Below are 15,526 nucleotides of genomic sequence, written 5' to 3' on the forward strand. Positions count from 1 at the left end.
TGTCTGTACTGGCCAAGGATCAACGTTTCTGTACGTTTCGTGACTATAATCAGCCACCGTGTGCACTGTGTTATTAAAGTGAGAATCTCTTCTCTCCCCTAATTCCCGCATTACAAACACATTTCCCTTTCTGTCTGTTCTTGGCCCTAATGAAGCTCTGAAGTGTGCGGACTCCAGCTCAAGGACACGTCCAATTAGCGTCTGGACTCTGGTGCGCTAGCTTCGGTCCCTCGGCCAATCAAGCTCGAGAGAAAGCGTTTGAACGGATATCTCAAGTTGCCAGTGCATCATGAACAGACTAGATTGAGAAAGAGACTTAGTGCATTTTCAATTTCTTTCTCCACCATTTCTTTTTTTTTTCCAAGTTGGCAAAGCCTTTAAACAAAGTTAGACCAGTTCCCCCATTTCACTAATATTCATGAATATTAAAACAAGGAAGTACAGAGATATGTATACAGTGCAATTTGGAAAACAATCACGGGCTGATAGCTGTCAACGTGACTATCATTTATATTCCGATTTATTATTCACTGCGCACACTTTGTGTCCTCCAACTCAACTGATAAGGAGCTGCTCAGTAACCACCAGTATAACCTCAACATAATGCTCTTATCCCAGACAACCTTGATGATTCAATAACACTTTTTGAACCTGTCTTTCCATTCGTGTACCATTGTATTTTAGAAGGATAAGACAAAGCAGTCAGGTCTTGAAAGGAAAACGTCGGTGGAGACATCCTTGGAGTGACATTGATCTGTTTAAGAGAGGAGTGGCAGTTCTTCCTGAACATTTCTTCTTTGAGTTACAGGAATATAATCAAGTCTGACATTTTCCAGCGGGGCACACTATACTGTATGCATTAACAAAAGTTGAGCAAAAGTCAAGTAAATAACTCGATGTACCCTCTATCACCTCGTCTCAGGTCGGAGTCGTGCTGCACTACTCGTCTCTGTCGACCATGCTGTGGCTCGGGGTGACGGCGAGGAACATTTATAAACAGGTGACCAAGAAACCTCCACAGAGCCAAGATGGTGACCCACCCCCGGCGCTCAAACAGCCCCTGTTGAGGTAAGCACAAACGTCCTTGCAGCCCTCCTCAACCCCTGACTGCATCGAGTCAGAAAAGCACGTAAGGAGCTCTGTGTTTGAGGTTTTGTGCATGTGTGTGGCAAGTATGTCTGATGTCATTGCCACTTGCTGCCTGTGTGTATATTTGAATCTTCTCAGTATGTGACCTGACTGAGACTGCGACGTATGTGTAGCAATCACATGCTGTTCCTATCCCATGGAAAGTTCATTCCTACTACCTGTTGTAATAAAATCAAATAAAAAAATACTCCATTAGATGTAAAACAGATGTAAGAAGTTCTGCAGAGAGATGCCCCCTGTTTATATTACTCTATGTACTGTATTACATTTTTAGATTTGTGATGCATCACTGAATAAGCAGCATTTTACTTTGACTGTGTCTAGTTGGAACTATTTTATGCTGTACACACTGGGGCACACACTCAAAGAAACGCTGCACGATTTACAATATGAATTAAAAAAAAAAATCTTTCTGGATGTAGTGAATCAGATATGTGTGTATTAGCGGTGCTCCAAAGCGATCTAAGTAATCTGTATTGGCGAAGATCCTGGGCGAGAATTTATATCACCAAAAGTAATGCAGAGCCAAACCTTACGTCCTTTTATTCCGGGGGTCTTGCTGGGTTTGGTAAATCTCAACCTGCTAGTTTTGCTGCGTTGCTGCCTTCACAGTGCAGCATTCGACTGAATAGGCGACTACCAGTTGGTGTGTGAATGTGAAAGACGAAAAACAAATCAGAAATCAGGACTTTGAGTTCAGATATTGATGTTGGCAAAATGGGTTTGCTCAATCTAAACAGCGAATGTTTAGCCTTGAGGTTTTCACTGATTGTGACCCAGAGACCACCAGTCAGACTAAGAGCATTTTCACATCTGCCTTTTTTAGTCCAGCTGAATTGAATTCTGGTCCATTTCCTCCCTCAGTGGGCTTCATTTGCACAGGTCTTAACTCAGTAATCGCTGTAGGGTGTGGACCAAAACAACCCTTGCCACTGGATGTGGTCTCGCTATGGGACAAAATGAATTCAGGAGCTATTTACATTATTGAACACGTGGTTAGGACCATCAGCAGTGCCTTCGAAGACCCTCTTTGGGGCCACAGACCACTGTCTGAAATGCCACGATTTAGCCTATTATGGATGCGAACAATCACATTCAGCTAACATCTCTTGGTTTATAGCCAGTACTAACAAAAAAACAGTTTTTTAACATGGTACCAGTGCTGCTGTGTTAAGAATTAAGAGCAGTATGACCACAAGAAAAATATATAGCTCCATAAAATCCAGTGGAATCGGTGTCAGCGAATACCCAATATTAATGGAATCAAGTCAAAAGCAGGCCTTAATAAAATCAGCTGGGATTGTTTGAATGTAGTGAATATGTCCCTTTATTTAACAAAACAGTGATATTTTTCATTCCAAAGAGCCATAAACAAATAGTAATGAACACTTAAAAAAATCCATCCCTTTCAAGGATAATGTGTGACAAAAACACGAATGCCCTTCAAATTTACTGAATAAATATGTATTTAGAATTATCTATAGCACTAATCATTTTCAAATTTTGTCAGTTCTCCTTGTGTGTGTGCATATCTGTTTTATTTATGCTGGCTTAAATTATTATTATTTTTTTTTCCATCTGTTTACTGGTTCATGTTTCCTTTAGTGGGCAACAATAGGTCCTCACAGATGAGTTATTGCGTTGTTTATCTGCAGAGACATCCACAGCTAGTTTGCATTCTTTCAGGCCTCTGGCTTTGTTCACTGTGTAGTGACATGGCTGTCAGGGCTTCCTATTTATATCTTTGGCTCTCCTTGTGGATTTCTACCACATGTGTTCACGTTGAGGAATTGCAAATATTAATCCGAAGCCACTGTCTGTCACGGGGAAAGACGTTCAGGCTTTGAACGGCAATGATTCACTTAATGTGAAAATGAGTGGAGTGAATTCCATTTAATCAGTCGCATTTCTGAAGTGAGGCCTATTGTGCTTAGAATCTCCGGTTAGATGTGACACCTAAGGTGAATGCTGCTGCTTAGCAATAATAAGTCTGATGGCAGGAGTTTTATAGGAGTGATGAGCAGCTTTCTGAGTAACTTTTATTGTCAGTTAACTTAATATCAATAACTATTAGTGTCAATCACCGGTAGAGTCTTTCCTTGTCTTTGCCAACTGATCTGGCCTAGTAATCCAATTATTTTTTGTTACTCAATGTAATTTAAAGACAGTAGTTTTTAAACACATCACCATTGGTTCCATCACTGCTAAGCGACGGTGAAGTGCACTCGGCATAGCTAGCGGTTGCACCTTTGCCAGAACAGGGGATCCATGTTTTAGTGTGTACAGTTTAATTGCATGAAGAAACCACTGTGGCCTCCTCTTTCGTGTACTGCTGCCATTCACTTGAAAACATGGGACAGACGATAGTAGCAAAGAAGCGGGCTGCTTGAGATTATTTTGAGGATGCACAGCGGACAAAAATGGTACTTTTTGGGAATTTTCTAAGATATTTAATTCGTATAGATACTGTATTGCTACACATTCTTGCAGACAGGGTCTGGACTGACTGTACAGTCAATGTTTTCATGTAGTTATTCTGCTCTAGGCTTCCTATAAATGACTGTAGGAAGAATGAAGGACGTAGAAACGAATGACTAAAAGCAGCCTGTTAGTATGTCGTGTCCTCGGTGCTATGACTAATTACTTCAGCCACCCAGGAGCTTTATCACAAATCTACATGCATTTAGCCTTTTGACTCGTTCAAATCTTTTTGCAATTAGACACACACATAAGGTTTTTCTCCCATCATTCACCATTTCATTGCTTTTCTGCTCACTCACCACGTTTGGCGTGTTTTAAGAGGATCAGCTTTCGGCCACATGCGGCGCGCGTCCTCTCTGTGGTGAGAAGGTGCTGCGCGAGCTCTTCGGCGCATTACGGCTGCAGTGCAGAGCTGAACTCCAGACGCTTGAGCCAGAAATCCTGTTAGGGAAACGGTTTGAGAGCCGACGTGCGGAGGCAAACCGAAGGCGCACCGTAACAAACGCCTGTTTGTTGTTTAATCGTGTTTTCAGATTTTGAGTGTGATTTTCTTAAGTTGTTGGAAAATACCCAACTTCCCTTGAACTTTCTGGAATATTTTAAAAGAAAATATAGTCCATGAACTCGGAGCGGCACTGGATATGAACCCTACAAAACTTGCTAGCTTTCTGTGGCCTGTTGAAGAGTAGTATAGTGACACATGTAGCACCCACAAGCCCCCTTACCATTAAAAAACATTTTATATATATTCCACAATGATTGGTTATGAAATGTAAAACAATCAGTCATGCTCAGTCATGTCTTCCTGGAGAGTCCGTGGATAAGTGTCCTATTACATAAGGATCCCCTCAACCTGTAAGCAAAGCAAATCCTCAGACCCTTGTGTGACGGGAAGTGGGGGGTTATTACGGAATGCACTTGAGGCTCTCCCATCATGCACTGCTTGTGAACATGATAATTTGTCTGGGGGCAGGCGGAGAGATCGTGTGACACAGCAGTGGAGTTGATCCACAGTGATTGACTGTAATGCTCCCAGTCAGACAGGCTCATGCAATGAGACCTAGCAGCTGGAGACAAATCAATTTTGCCCCCCCCCCCCCAAAAAAAACACATCCCTCTTCTCAACGACAACCTCAACCATTCCTCCTCCTCTTCCTCATTTCCTATCCCTGAACTCCTGACAGCATCTGATGGCAAACCCAGCAGACCATCACGCTGACCCGTGTCAGAAATTCCCTGCACTATGTTGGACCACACACGTCGAATTGACTGACAGTCATCTGGCACCATGCAAATCACTTCCCCTTCTGGGACAAAATCCTCCTCCTCTGTTATCTGTTGCAAAAATCATTTCTCTAAACAGACAAATTCACACGTTAACATTTGTAGTTTACAATACAATACATTCCTCTGGATTTTGATATTTTATTTAAAAGAAAGAAAATGAAATGGTTGTGTGAGGTAGAATATCTTGGGTCTTTCTGAAGTCATAAAAAGCCCAATCACCACAGAAGAAGAATGTTAATTTGATACACTAGAACATTACAAGCTGCAGTTTGTATCAGTGCAGCCTTTTAGGAAAATAAACTTGCTGAGTCATGGCCCCAGCTTGTGATTACCGTGCACTGCCTACATTTGAGTCGCACTCCTTTCTGGGCACCTGGAAAAGCAGCGCATAGTTATCTGCAAATCTGTATATGTTTGACAACTCGTTTAGGGATATTACTGTTTGGTCCTGGAAAAATATCATTTTAGTCCGTATCTTGGGTATCTACCATGCTTTTCTTCTGCAAAATCAAAGATGATGAGAGGAAGTTGCATCATTAGAAAAGATTCACAATTCACCATTTAAAATTGACATTCGTAGTTATTATCTATAATTTATCCGTGACTATAAAAAAGACACACATCATTATTTGTATTAATAGTATTTATAAAATCAGTAAAGATCAAAGTGCTTGTCCCTTCAGGGGTCTCCACTGCTGAACGTGTTCTGCACATTGATTTGGCCTTCCTGCCTTTATCCAGAGTCCCTTGGTGACCGGGCGGGGCCACACCTAGTGGGGTGGAGTTTGAACCTGTGGCCTTTTGGACCCCAACCCAATGCTCTACCACCAGGCCCCCCACATTATTTATATTATCACTAAATATAATAATTATTATCTAGAATTTTCACAGCCAATATCTTTAAAATGTTAGCGATGCACTCAACTTTGGAACAAAGGTGATGTCTTTTCCTGTTTACACCCTGACATTTTTTCTTTTTAGCAATGAATTCAATATTGTTGACCAGCTGCTAGTGTTAACGTCATATGTCATTGGTGGTATCAGTGTCCTTATTTAACTGTAATTGAATAAATGTATTTCCCAAAATGTTAACTATAGCTGACTTTGTTCATTCAAGGGTACTCGGGCGTGCAGAATTCAACTTTAAGTTATTTATTGCTGTTGCATAGTGCAGCTAAAGCCACTTAAGTCTTGGCCTGTGCTGAAGCTCCATGACCATCAGTTGCCCCCCTGCTGTGCTATGTATATCTTGGACCAGGTCCAGAGAGACGACACTGAACAGTCCCACAAAAAAAAAAAAAAAGAGGACAGTGCAAAAGCAGAAGAACAAAGATGGTATTCGCTGTGTAGCTGCTGACTAAAAGGCACTTCAGGGTCTATTTATATCAGATGATTGCTGGTCCTAAACTCACTTAGAAGCACAACTCTGCATACACAGCCATTTTGTTAGAGTCTGGAGGCCTTCTTTAATAGAATGGTGTGTGTGTGTGTGTGTGTGTGTGTGTGTGTGTGTGTGTTTTCTCATGTGAAAGAATTTCTCTTTGCACCAAATAGGGCTACATATAGACTATGCATTTTGTGCATGTGTGCAAACCGGTGTTTCCTTGTGCGTGAGCCTGCAGGAAACATGGGCAGTTATTCCTGCACGGGAAAAGGGTGAATGAGAATTTTAAAGCCCCGAGTGCTTTAACCGCCAGTAGTTTTTCTCATTTATGCTTATCTCACTGACTGGTGTGTAAATGGCTTTCTTTTGGAACAGGAAACTGCTCTGCTGAGAGACAGTGGCAGGCTGGTACCCACCCCACCCCCCCACCCCCCACAATCACGCATCTTCCACCCAACCAACCCCTCACCAACCAGCTCGGGCAAACATCTTGATTGTAATTGAATTTTCGGGACGCCTGCTGTGTGATGGAGGGCAGATTAGGAGGGAGACCGTAAGTGAGAGAAAGGACTGAGGGCAGGAAATGGAGGATGACGACAGAGGAAGATGGAGTGGTGGAAAGGTTAGAGGAGTGACGGGGGTTGAGATGGAACAGAAAGGAGAAGGAAATAACAGTGTTGTATAGGAAAGTGGATGAAAGTGCAGAGAGCTGCCGGCATTAGCTGCGTTTCTGTATTGAATTTAATGGTGTATATTTTTGTGATGCACGTGCCTCTGTGCATACGTCATGTGTACCTGAAGGACTAGAGGTGGCAAAATCAGGGTGGGAAAATTCCCAGGCCATGATGTCCATGTAAATCCATAGATAAAAGCATCCCCGTATCATTGCCTTAAGGGTCCCTGCTCACTACAGCTTGACCACAGCAGCAGTACTGTCGATAAGGCCTCAAACACAGGACCATCCAGCACAAATTGGATTAAGTGAAAGTGCAACATTCCTGGCAGCTTAGTTTAAAAGGTGAATGTTGTATGTCAGCGGCAAAGAAAGATCGTCTCTGGTGCGATAACCTTCGAAATGATGAGCAGCTGCGCAGTGTTTTGGCATGTAGCAAAACCTCCCACTCACGGACCTTTAACTCGAACCCCGTCCATCGTTGAAGAGACCTGCGGTGTCTGTACGGTACCAGCAAAGCAATTTAAAATATCTTGAGGATACCGTGTGAAAAGGCACAATTTTAGCGAGTCAGAAGTGAGAAATGCTTGATGAGTCAAAGTGAATTTAAATCCACTTCCCAGGTTTTCTCATCACGTCTCCTGGGCTGTTGCAAACAGCAGATGTTGTAAATTGCAGCAATGAGTGCTGACAGGTTAATCGCGCTTACAGTACATCGACTGGAAACAGATTTGTTTTCGGAGTCAAATTTACACTTTGGTTTGCAGCGTAGGGGGGGAAACATGCTGCTGGCGTGATCGCACCCGTGGAGTGCGATCGCAAACACACGCGTTCACACGCTGGTGCTTTCAGATGGGTTGGGATGGACGTGTTGGAGGAAATGTGGGGAAAAGATCCGACATTCATACGTTTGCCCCGAAGTTGAGAGAATGGGAGTTATTTGGGAGCCGGAAACGAGCTTCTCTCACTGCACATCTTATCTGTCCCTTTGTCTGTTTGGATCTCTGGCTTATTATCTTTCCTGTGTGTCTGATACTGTTCCTCTGTCAGTCTGACAGTGTGCTGTTGTAATCCAATAGCAAGAGATAGGGATTTGTAAATGCCTTTGCATTCTTGCATTACACTTTTTATTATTTTCTCTGCTTCTGTTTTTGCCTTTATCACCCCACAGATTTTATTTAGTCAGTGGTGGAGTGCCCCTCATCATCTGCGGGGTCACCGCAGCGGTCAACATAGACAACTATGGCAGTGGGGAGCAAGCGCCATAGTAAGTCCAGGATTTACGTCTGCATTCACGGTTGAACACTGTTAATGTTTGCCACCATTTCAGACGACCACACACGTGTTGTCCTTACTAGCTGCTAATTATTCCTACAAAGCAACAGCTCGTATGAGTGTAACGATGTGTATCTCTGTTTGTGCATGTTAAGTATGTGAAACGTGTTAAAAATAGTTTGCAGACTTATGAATCTGAACGTTGTCCAATCCAGTGGTTTTCATGTGTGTTGCAGCTGCTGGATGGCTTGGGAGCCCAGCCTGGGAGCCTTCTTTGGCCCTGTGGCCTTCATCATCCTCGTGACATGCATCTACTTCCTCTGTACCTTCATCCAGCTGCGGCGGCACCCTGAAAAGAAGTACGAGCTCAAGCAGCTAGCAGAAGAGCAACAGAGACTGGCTGCCGTGGATGTGCCGACTCACTGCCACCAGGCCGCCGAGCCTGGAGCTCCGGCGGCGCCACCCGGTGGGAGCCACTGTCCCGCTGGCTGCCCGGGAATTCCCATCAACCCCGCGCTGCTGGCTAACGAGCACTCCTTCAAGGCTCAGCTGCGAACGGCGGCCTTCACTCTTTTCCTGTTCCTGGCCACGTGGACTTTTGGGGCACTTGCCGTGTCGCAGGGCCACTTCCTGGACATGATCTTCAGCTGCCTTTACGGTGCCTTCTCCGTCACGCTTGGCCTCTTCATTCTCATCCATCACTGTGCCAAGCGCGATGATGTCTGGCATTGCTGGTGTTCCTGTTGCCCCGGGCGACGAGCCAATGCCTGCTCTGGTGCCCAAGGGTCTGCTCCAGTGCGGCCGAAGGTCAACGTGAACGGAGACACCCCGGGGCACGGCCACAGTCACACCCACTGCCACCACGATTCCCCCTGTCAGGGTAAAGCCCTGATGAGCTGCAGTCACGGCAGCTTGGGTCACTGTAAACACGCCACCATTCCGTCTTCGCAAAATCACGTGACCTGTCTCGCACCGGTGACACCGTGCTGTGCCGCTCTGCATAGCCAGCAGCTCATGGAGGAGGAGCCGACAGCTACTCACGTTCTGCTACACGCTGACCCGGAGGGTTACCGACCCGGGATCCAGTTGCACCCCTGCCTAAAGAGCACCACCAGGACTAAGGGGCGCCACTTAAGCCGCCGGGCTGGGGCCGGCTCTTGTGGAGCAGGAAGTGAGAGGGAGTACACCTATCACATCTCCTCCAGCGTGGATGGAGGCAGCGTGCACAGCTCGCACACTGACAGCCCCCACAGCACGCATGAGCGCCACGCCCACATTTGTCCGCATCTGGCCCACGAAGGCCACCATGACGGGCATCACACATGCCACGCTGCTGCAGCCAGCACACACGAGGCCCTGGCATGCCATAATCCCTGCCACAGGCACATTTGCTGTGCCAAGGCGGACCTTTTCCCTTCCCTGTGCCCGGCAGAGTCCGGCGACACAGGCGTCTTCCTTTGCGGCTGCGGCAAAGTGGCCGAGGAGGACGCCATGGCGACACATCACCACCTGGAGATGCACGCCCCACGCAGACAATCCTACCCTCAGAACCCGCCCAATCAGAACGGGATTCTAAAAGGGGGCCTGCACGAAGGACTCCTGTACACCTCGGACAGCACAGGAAATATACGCACTGGACCCTGGAAGAATGAAACTACTGTGTAGTGTAAGAAGGGAAAATGGGAAACAGGCAGCACCCCTGCCGCATCCCGCCAGAATAAAAAAAAACCCTTTCTAGAATTTGAAAAAAATGAATTGAATAGCATTTCAAACATCACAATCAGTGTGGGATATTTTTATTTTGATGTCCTCATGTTTGTATGTGTGCTGTTTTACTGTACAGAAAATCTGATCTCATGACTATAACACAATCTCTCCAAACAAGAAGAAGTTCTGAAATGTGTCATCATAAACCTCCAGATGTAACTGAAGGTATTTTCACTGTTTCCATATTACCGCAAATCTCTTCAAGAAAGTGAACGGTTGTATGTATGAATATGTGTGTTAGTGCTCCAAGGCGTCACGCGGCAAGATATTTTTACACTTTAAATCTGAATCCATCGAACAGTCCACAATGACAGTGAACCTCCAGTACTTTAAAGAACTGTTAGCATCCGTGTTTTAGACGACTAAACCAGCAATTTTAGACTTCATGGGTATTTTTCCATTCAGTCAAGCAACTGTGAATATCGACTAGAGATTTTCTAAATAATATATAAAGATACTGTCGCTTGCCAGAAATATGTGGATACCAGTTAAGTTGTGAAAATTTAAAGCTACGAAAAAAGAGACGTTAAACCAAGCATCCTCCTCTAGGTTTTAATATTGATCGTGATGTCTGTATGATGTCTTCACTGTTTGTTTGTTTTTGATTTTTATTTTGGTGAGAAGTAAATAACGGCAGCATCCACAGCAACAGCGTGAATAGAGAGTTCGTGTCATTAATTCATTGCATTCGCTGCGTTTTTTTATTTAATTACTCTGTATTAACACTGTGCGACATGGAGCCACAAGCGAGTGTCCAGGTTTTAAATCTGTTCTTCAGCTCGCAAACATTTTTATATTGCCACCTCATAAAATCGGCATAGAAAGTCATTTTTAGTTAGGAATAAAAAAAAAGGGTGAATGTGATTATAGAAGACGCAGATCACTTCAGGAAACCTGCCTGTGACAAAATTGAAACCAATAAAAGATTTTAGCCAACCCTCACTCACTGTGGGCTAAAGCTACAAAATGACACGTGACAAAAAAAATCAGTGGAATTGTATTTTTCTTATTTAGAATTTGTCTCACAATGCCACAAAGCATGCGTGTGTTGTCGTATGTACATGTACTACATATTAACAGTGTTAACAGATGCTCGTCCAACACCTTATTTGCCTCGACCTCAATTACTATTGCTGCAGCTCACCGTTCATCTTTTTTTGTCACTCTCTTGGATTAAACCTGTTCCCCGACAAACACTTTATCAACCTCCACTGGAGATTTCCATTTAATGTAATGAGCCTTATTCTAATATCCGATTAAGAAAACCATAACCCTCCCAGGTCCGGCTTTGGTCGGTAACTTGTGCTATGAGAGGCCAAGGTTGAAATGCGGTTAGTTTTTGTTTTTTTACCATGGGGGTCACATTCCGAGTCTTAAGAGACTCGGTATTGATTTGGACGCACGTGTTTGTTTTCTAAACCGCGATTTTGCGTATGATGCTGACCAGTCATTCTTTAAAAAAAAAAAAAAAGTCACACATTTCATCAGGAAAGACAAAAATGGAATCTCACAGCAGTCCTGCTATAGCATGCACACCATCTCTTTATCCATGTTGTGCACCCTTCTCTGTGTATATATCAGTTTTGGATGAATTATTTTATATGAGATTTAAGATATTTAAGAATAAAAAAAAAAGTCTATGTGTGAAGAACGTTGTATGGGGAAAACTGACATCTCAATGTTAATACTCAGTATCTGAGTTTAGAAATGTCCTCTTTTGTTTCCGTTGGCGTCATAAAGTATGCAGACTCGCCACACACACTATGTTTATTATACATACATATGTGTTACATTTCAATTGGAATGGGGACTTCTGCAGAAGAAGAAAAGTCAGATACTATGATGGTCCCTTTATTTGAATGGCAGGAATTTGTGTAGTGAAAGGGCTTGTGGTAACATCAGAGATGATGCATGAACCTCATAGCTTTGCACGGGGCCACCGGGCGTAATTTCCAGTGTCTGGGACAAAATGGGACGTTATGGGCCCCAAACGTATGAGATATTAAACACACTGGCTCTCAATTGATCATACAGTAGATGCTCCTTGGAGCCACCTTGGATCCAGTCACCCTGGCTTTTCGGTCATTGGAAAGGGATTTGTAACAGTATCACAACCAAAGTTTGAAATCAACCTCTCCTTCAAAAGCTGCATTAAACAGAAAGAGCATTGGTCTAGTTTAATTGCTGTACAACGTGTATTTGCTTTTTTAGGATCAGCCAGAGCTATTTTTTATTTTTATCTTTTGTTTTTTTTAGTGTCTGTGAAACAGTGGGTTTGGTATCGCAGGCCACCTTTTTCTTTTGTCATCAGTAGCAGATGTACTGCCCTCTCCAAGCTTGATGACTTAACTTTTGGCTCACCGGGCGGCTGCTGCTGGAATATTCACCTGTGGTACTGTGACAAAACCTAAAGCCAGTTTTCACATTTTTCTACATTGACACAGATTCCAATAAATGTATTTTTTCACCATGCAACAGATGAGAGCGTCTTTTGGCTTGTGTTTGTTTGTGTCTGCCATGAATGTCTAATTCAACTTACAGAGCCCATTTCCCGGAAGTTGAGGATGCTTTGCAAAATGTAAACCAAAGAGAACGCAATGATTTGCAAATAATTTGAAACCTATTTCCAACCATTTCATTAGGGACACCTGTACAATCGAATGCAAGCCAGTACTGCAGCTCTGTGGTGAATTCTACTTTTACAATGTTTCTTTTAGGTTACATCAGTAAGAAAAGTGATAATTCTGCTATTTGTGTGTTTCTTATTGAGGTCATAGTGGATGGTGGGATCGTACTGGAGTGCATCATGTTATACATGGTTCTAATGGCCAGTGATTGCAAATAGGAATAAGACAGCATATTAAATGAGATATTTTTACTGTGGTAGTATTTTAAAATGTCGAAACGGGAGCACTCCTCACATTTTGTCTTGATACAGGATTTCAGATGCTCAACAGTTTGAGGCCTCCCGTGTTATAATCTGCCCTTCATAATGCTACAAGTGTCTGTGAAGATTCTCACTCATCCAGGACATGGTTGTCCCACATATAAGCCTGGAGGAGTGTCGACACCATACAGCACCAACTCCACAGAGTTTATAGGCCTCCCCATCGGAGCCCAATTGTTCAGAACCCATGAAGCCTTTCCGATGCTCTGAATGCCTTGTGTGGATCACAGGTCTGGATGTCAGGCCAGTTTAGCACCTGGACATGTTGGTTATAGTTCTCCAATTTGCCTCATGACATTGATGATCATGCTCAGCTCATCATGAGCTCAGGCTCAGGGAGAGTTCCCGGTTCTTGTGTATGTTTCTTTTTTTCTTTTGTGTGGTACAGTTTTAACTGGCATTTGTGGACAAACTGCGTTCGATGATGACTATGGTTTTCTCTGGAGTTTCTAAGCCCATACAGGGATTCTCACTAATCGTGTCTGTTTTTAATGCAGTGCTGCCTGAGGGCCCGACGATCATAACGATTCAGTGTTGATCCAACGTCCCTTTTGTGCAGAGATTATATCAGATCCACGTTTTAATTATAGCAAAGATGACCGATTCCCTAAGTTATTCAATAAAACACGTTGCTGCCAAATTTAGACTAAGCAGCTCCAGCGTTTGATCTGTTGGATGTTTGATCTATTTACAATCATTTTCAAATGATTTGCAAATCATTTAATTGTCTTTGTTTACATTTTACACAACGTCCAAGCTTTGCTCGAAATCGGGTTTGTACATGGCAGCGGACGTGAAGGAAAGAAAAAGTCTGGATCTTCTTCTCAGTTCTCGCTCTGCTGTGTTTATGTCGTCTGACAGCGTGATAGAGATTGAGATGTCTTACGGAGCCACCACAGGGGAGGAATTTAAATTATAGCAGGGTTGACTGCTGCTACATGTATGTGTGTGTGTGTGTTTTGCCCAGACCTTTTACACATACGTGCACAGACATCCACATGTGCACCCATCACCCACGGTATAAGACAGTGTGTCTTCCATGCCTCACAAATCACACCCAGGTCTGACGGGCCATGAAACGCCTGAACACATTTAATATGCAGCTGGATTTCTTTTTCTTTTCCAAGGCCGCACGGCTCTCTCTCCACACCCTCCCGACCATCAGATTATCCGTCTGACTGAAAGCCATGTGAAATGTCAGACCCCATCTCTCCTCCTCTTGTCTGCTATCAAGACCCTGGACCGAACACGGGCACTGCGGCGTCCGCAAAAGGTGAGTCATGAACGCGTGGAGCCAGAAATTATTTTGTGAGCCACAGTGGTAATTATATTGATAATGAGCATCAGCATATAAAGATTTTAATTACCAGGATGTCTCTGAATCAATATGTGTGTTTGTAAAGAAAATGCTGCTGCTTTCGGCTCAGCACAGAGTCATTAAAGTGAGAGGATGCTTCAGTGTGTGGCTAGAAGACTGCAGGCCACGGTAGGCTGAACTCAGTGGCTGGCGAAGGGAGAAATTGGCCCTGGACGACATCTGTTTCATTAAAAATTAATCTGGTTTTAGTAACACAGATGTGTGTTTATGATACAATTAACTGTGTTTTAATTTCCTGTTGTAATAAATAGGTGTGCAAATAAAGGCATGAACGGGGAGAGTCATCAGATCTGGAATAATACGGATTAACACGTGCAGTCAGATTTTATTTCACTGAGGGGTCTTTTCGTAGGCCCGTCTTCTCAAACACACAATAGGTTGTGTGTCACTTCAAATTTGTGCTTCAACCTACCTCACATGGTGACAGAATATCTTTATCCTGTATCTGTGTGCCTTCTTCAGCTCTCCCTCTGCATGTTCTCCAGCCCCAGCCTTAGCGGACAAGACTTGTTACAGAAGGTTGTGATCGTCATGCTAATGACATCCTTGGCTTAAATAGTACAGAGAGACTTGCAGAGTGGGAGATGCCAAGGCTGAGCTGCAGAGGAGAGGGAGGTGTCGGAGGTGGGAAGATTGGGGGTATGGTGGGGATTTGGGTGGATAGTTTGAGTCTAGTGGGAAGGAAAAAACATAGAGAGAGTGAGCGGGTGAGGTAAAAAGAGGTGGGCAAAACTTATTCGATATCATCCCCTTTGTGTCTTGGAATCTACATTTCGAATTGGGAGTGTGTTTGTCTGCATTGTGTTGGAATGTGTGTGTGTGTGTCATGTGTTTTTTCCCGCAGTGGAGAAAAATTATTTTATTCCACATTTACTGAGCTGATTGGGAATTGTAGCTACAACTCCGCCTGTGAAAACAACTGCATCATATCCTGTGTAGACATGGAAAAGTCAAATGTGATTAAAAGCATCACCCTTGCGACGCCACAGTGATGTCATCGGGGTTATGTGGTCATCGGGGTTATGTGGTCATCGGGGTTATGTGCTGTGGCCGGGGCTTGGAGGTTTTAGCTCCCATCAAAAACTAAGGGTTAAATATGTCGATTCCCTGTCACACTGTCATGGATCACGTGAAACATATCATTTGTTTATTAGAATCGCTGAGATTAATTGGCTGAAGCTCAAT

General features: G+C 43.8%; 1 protein-coding gene across 2 annotated transcripts in view; it reads left to right on the forward strand.

Moving 5' to 3' along the window:
- The window catches only part of LOC137098180 (adhesion G protein-coupled receptor A3), a 151,181-nt gene extending 138,163 nt beyond the window's left edge, over nucleotides 1-13,018 (forward strand). Inside the window, exons 16-18 of one of the 2 annotated variants that reach the window (XM_067474150.1) lie at nucleotides 923-1,068; nucleotides 8,146-8,241; nucleotides 8,486-13,018. In XM_067474150.1, coding sequence (XP_067330251.1) covers nucleotides 923-1,068; nucleotides 8,146-8,241; nucleotides 8,486-9,914 — 1,671 coding nt within the window. In that variant the 3' untranslated portion in view covers nucleotides 9,915-13,018. The remainder of the gene's footprint in view (nucleotides 1-922; nucleotides 1,069-8,145; nucleotides 8,242-8,485) is intronic. The other variant, XM_067474141.1, reaches the window with a different exon arrangement.
- Nucleotides 13,019-15,526: the final 2,508 nt, after the last annotated feature.

The sequence above is a fragment of the Channa argus genome, chromosome 1 (assembly GCF_033026475.1).
Source record: "Channa argus isolate prfri chromosome 1, Channa argus male v1.0, whole genome shotgun sequence".
NCBI lineage: Eukaryota > Metazoa > Chordata > Actinopteri > Anabantiformes > Channidae > Channa > Channa argus.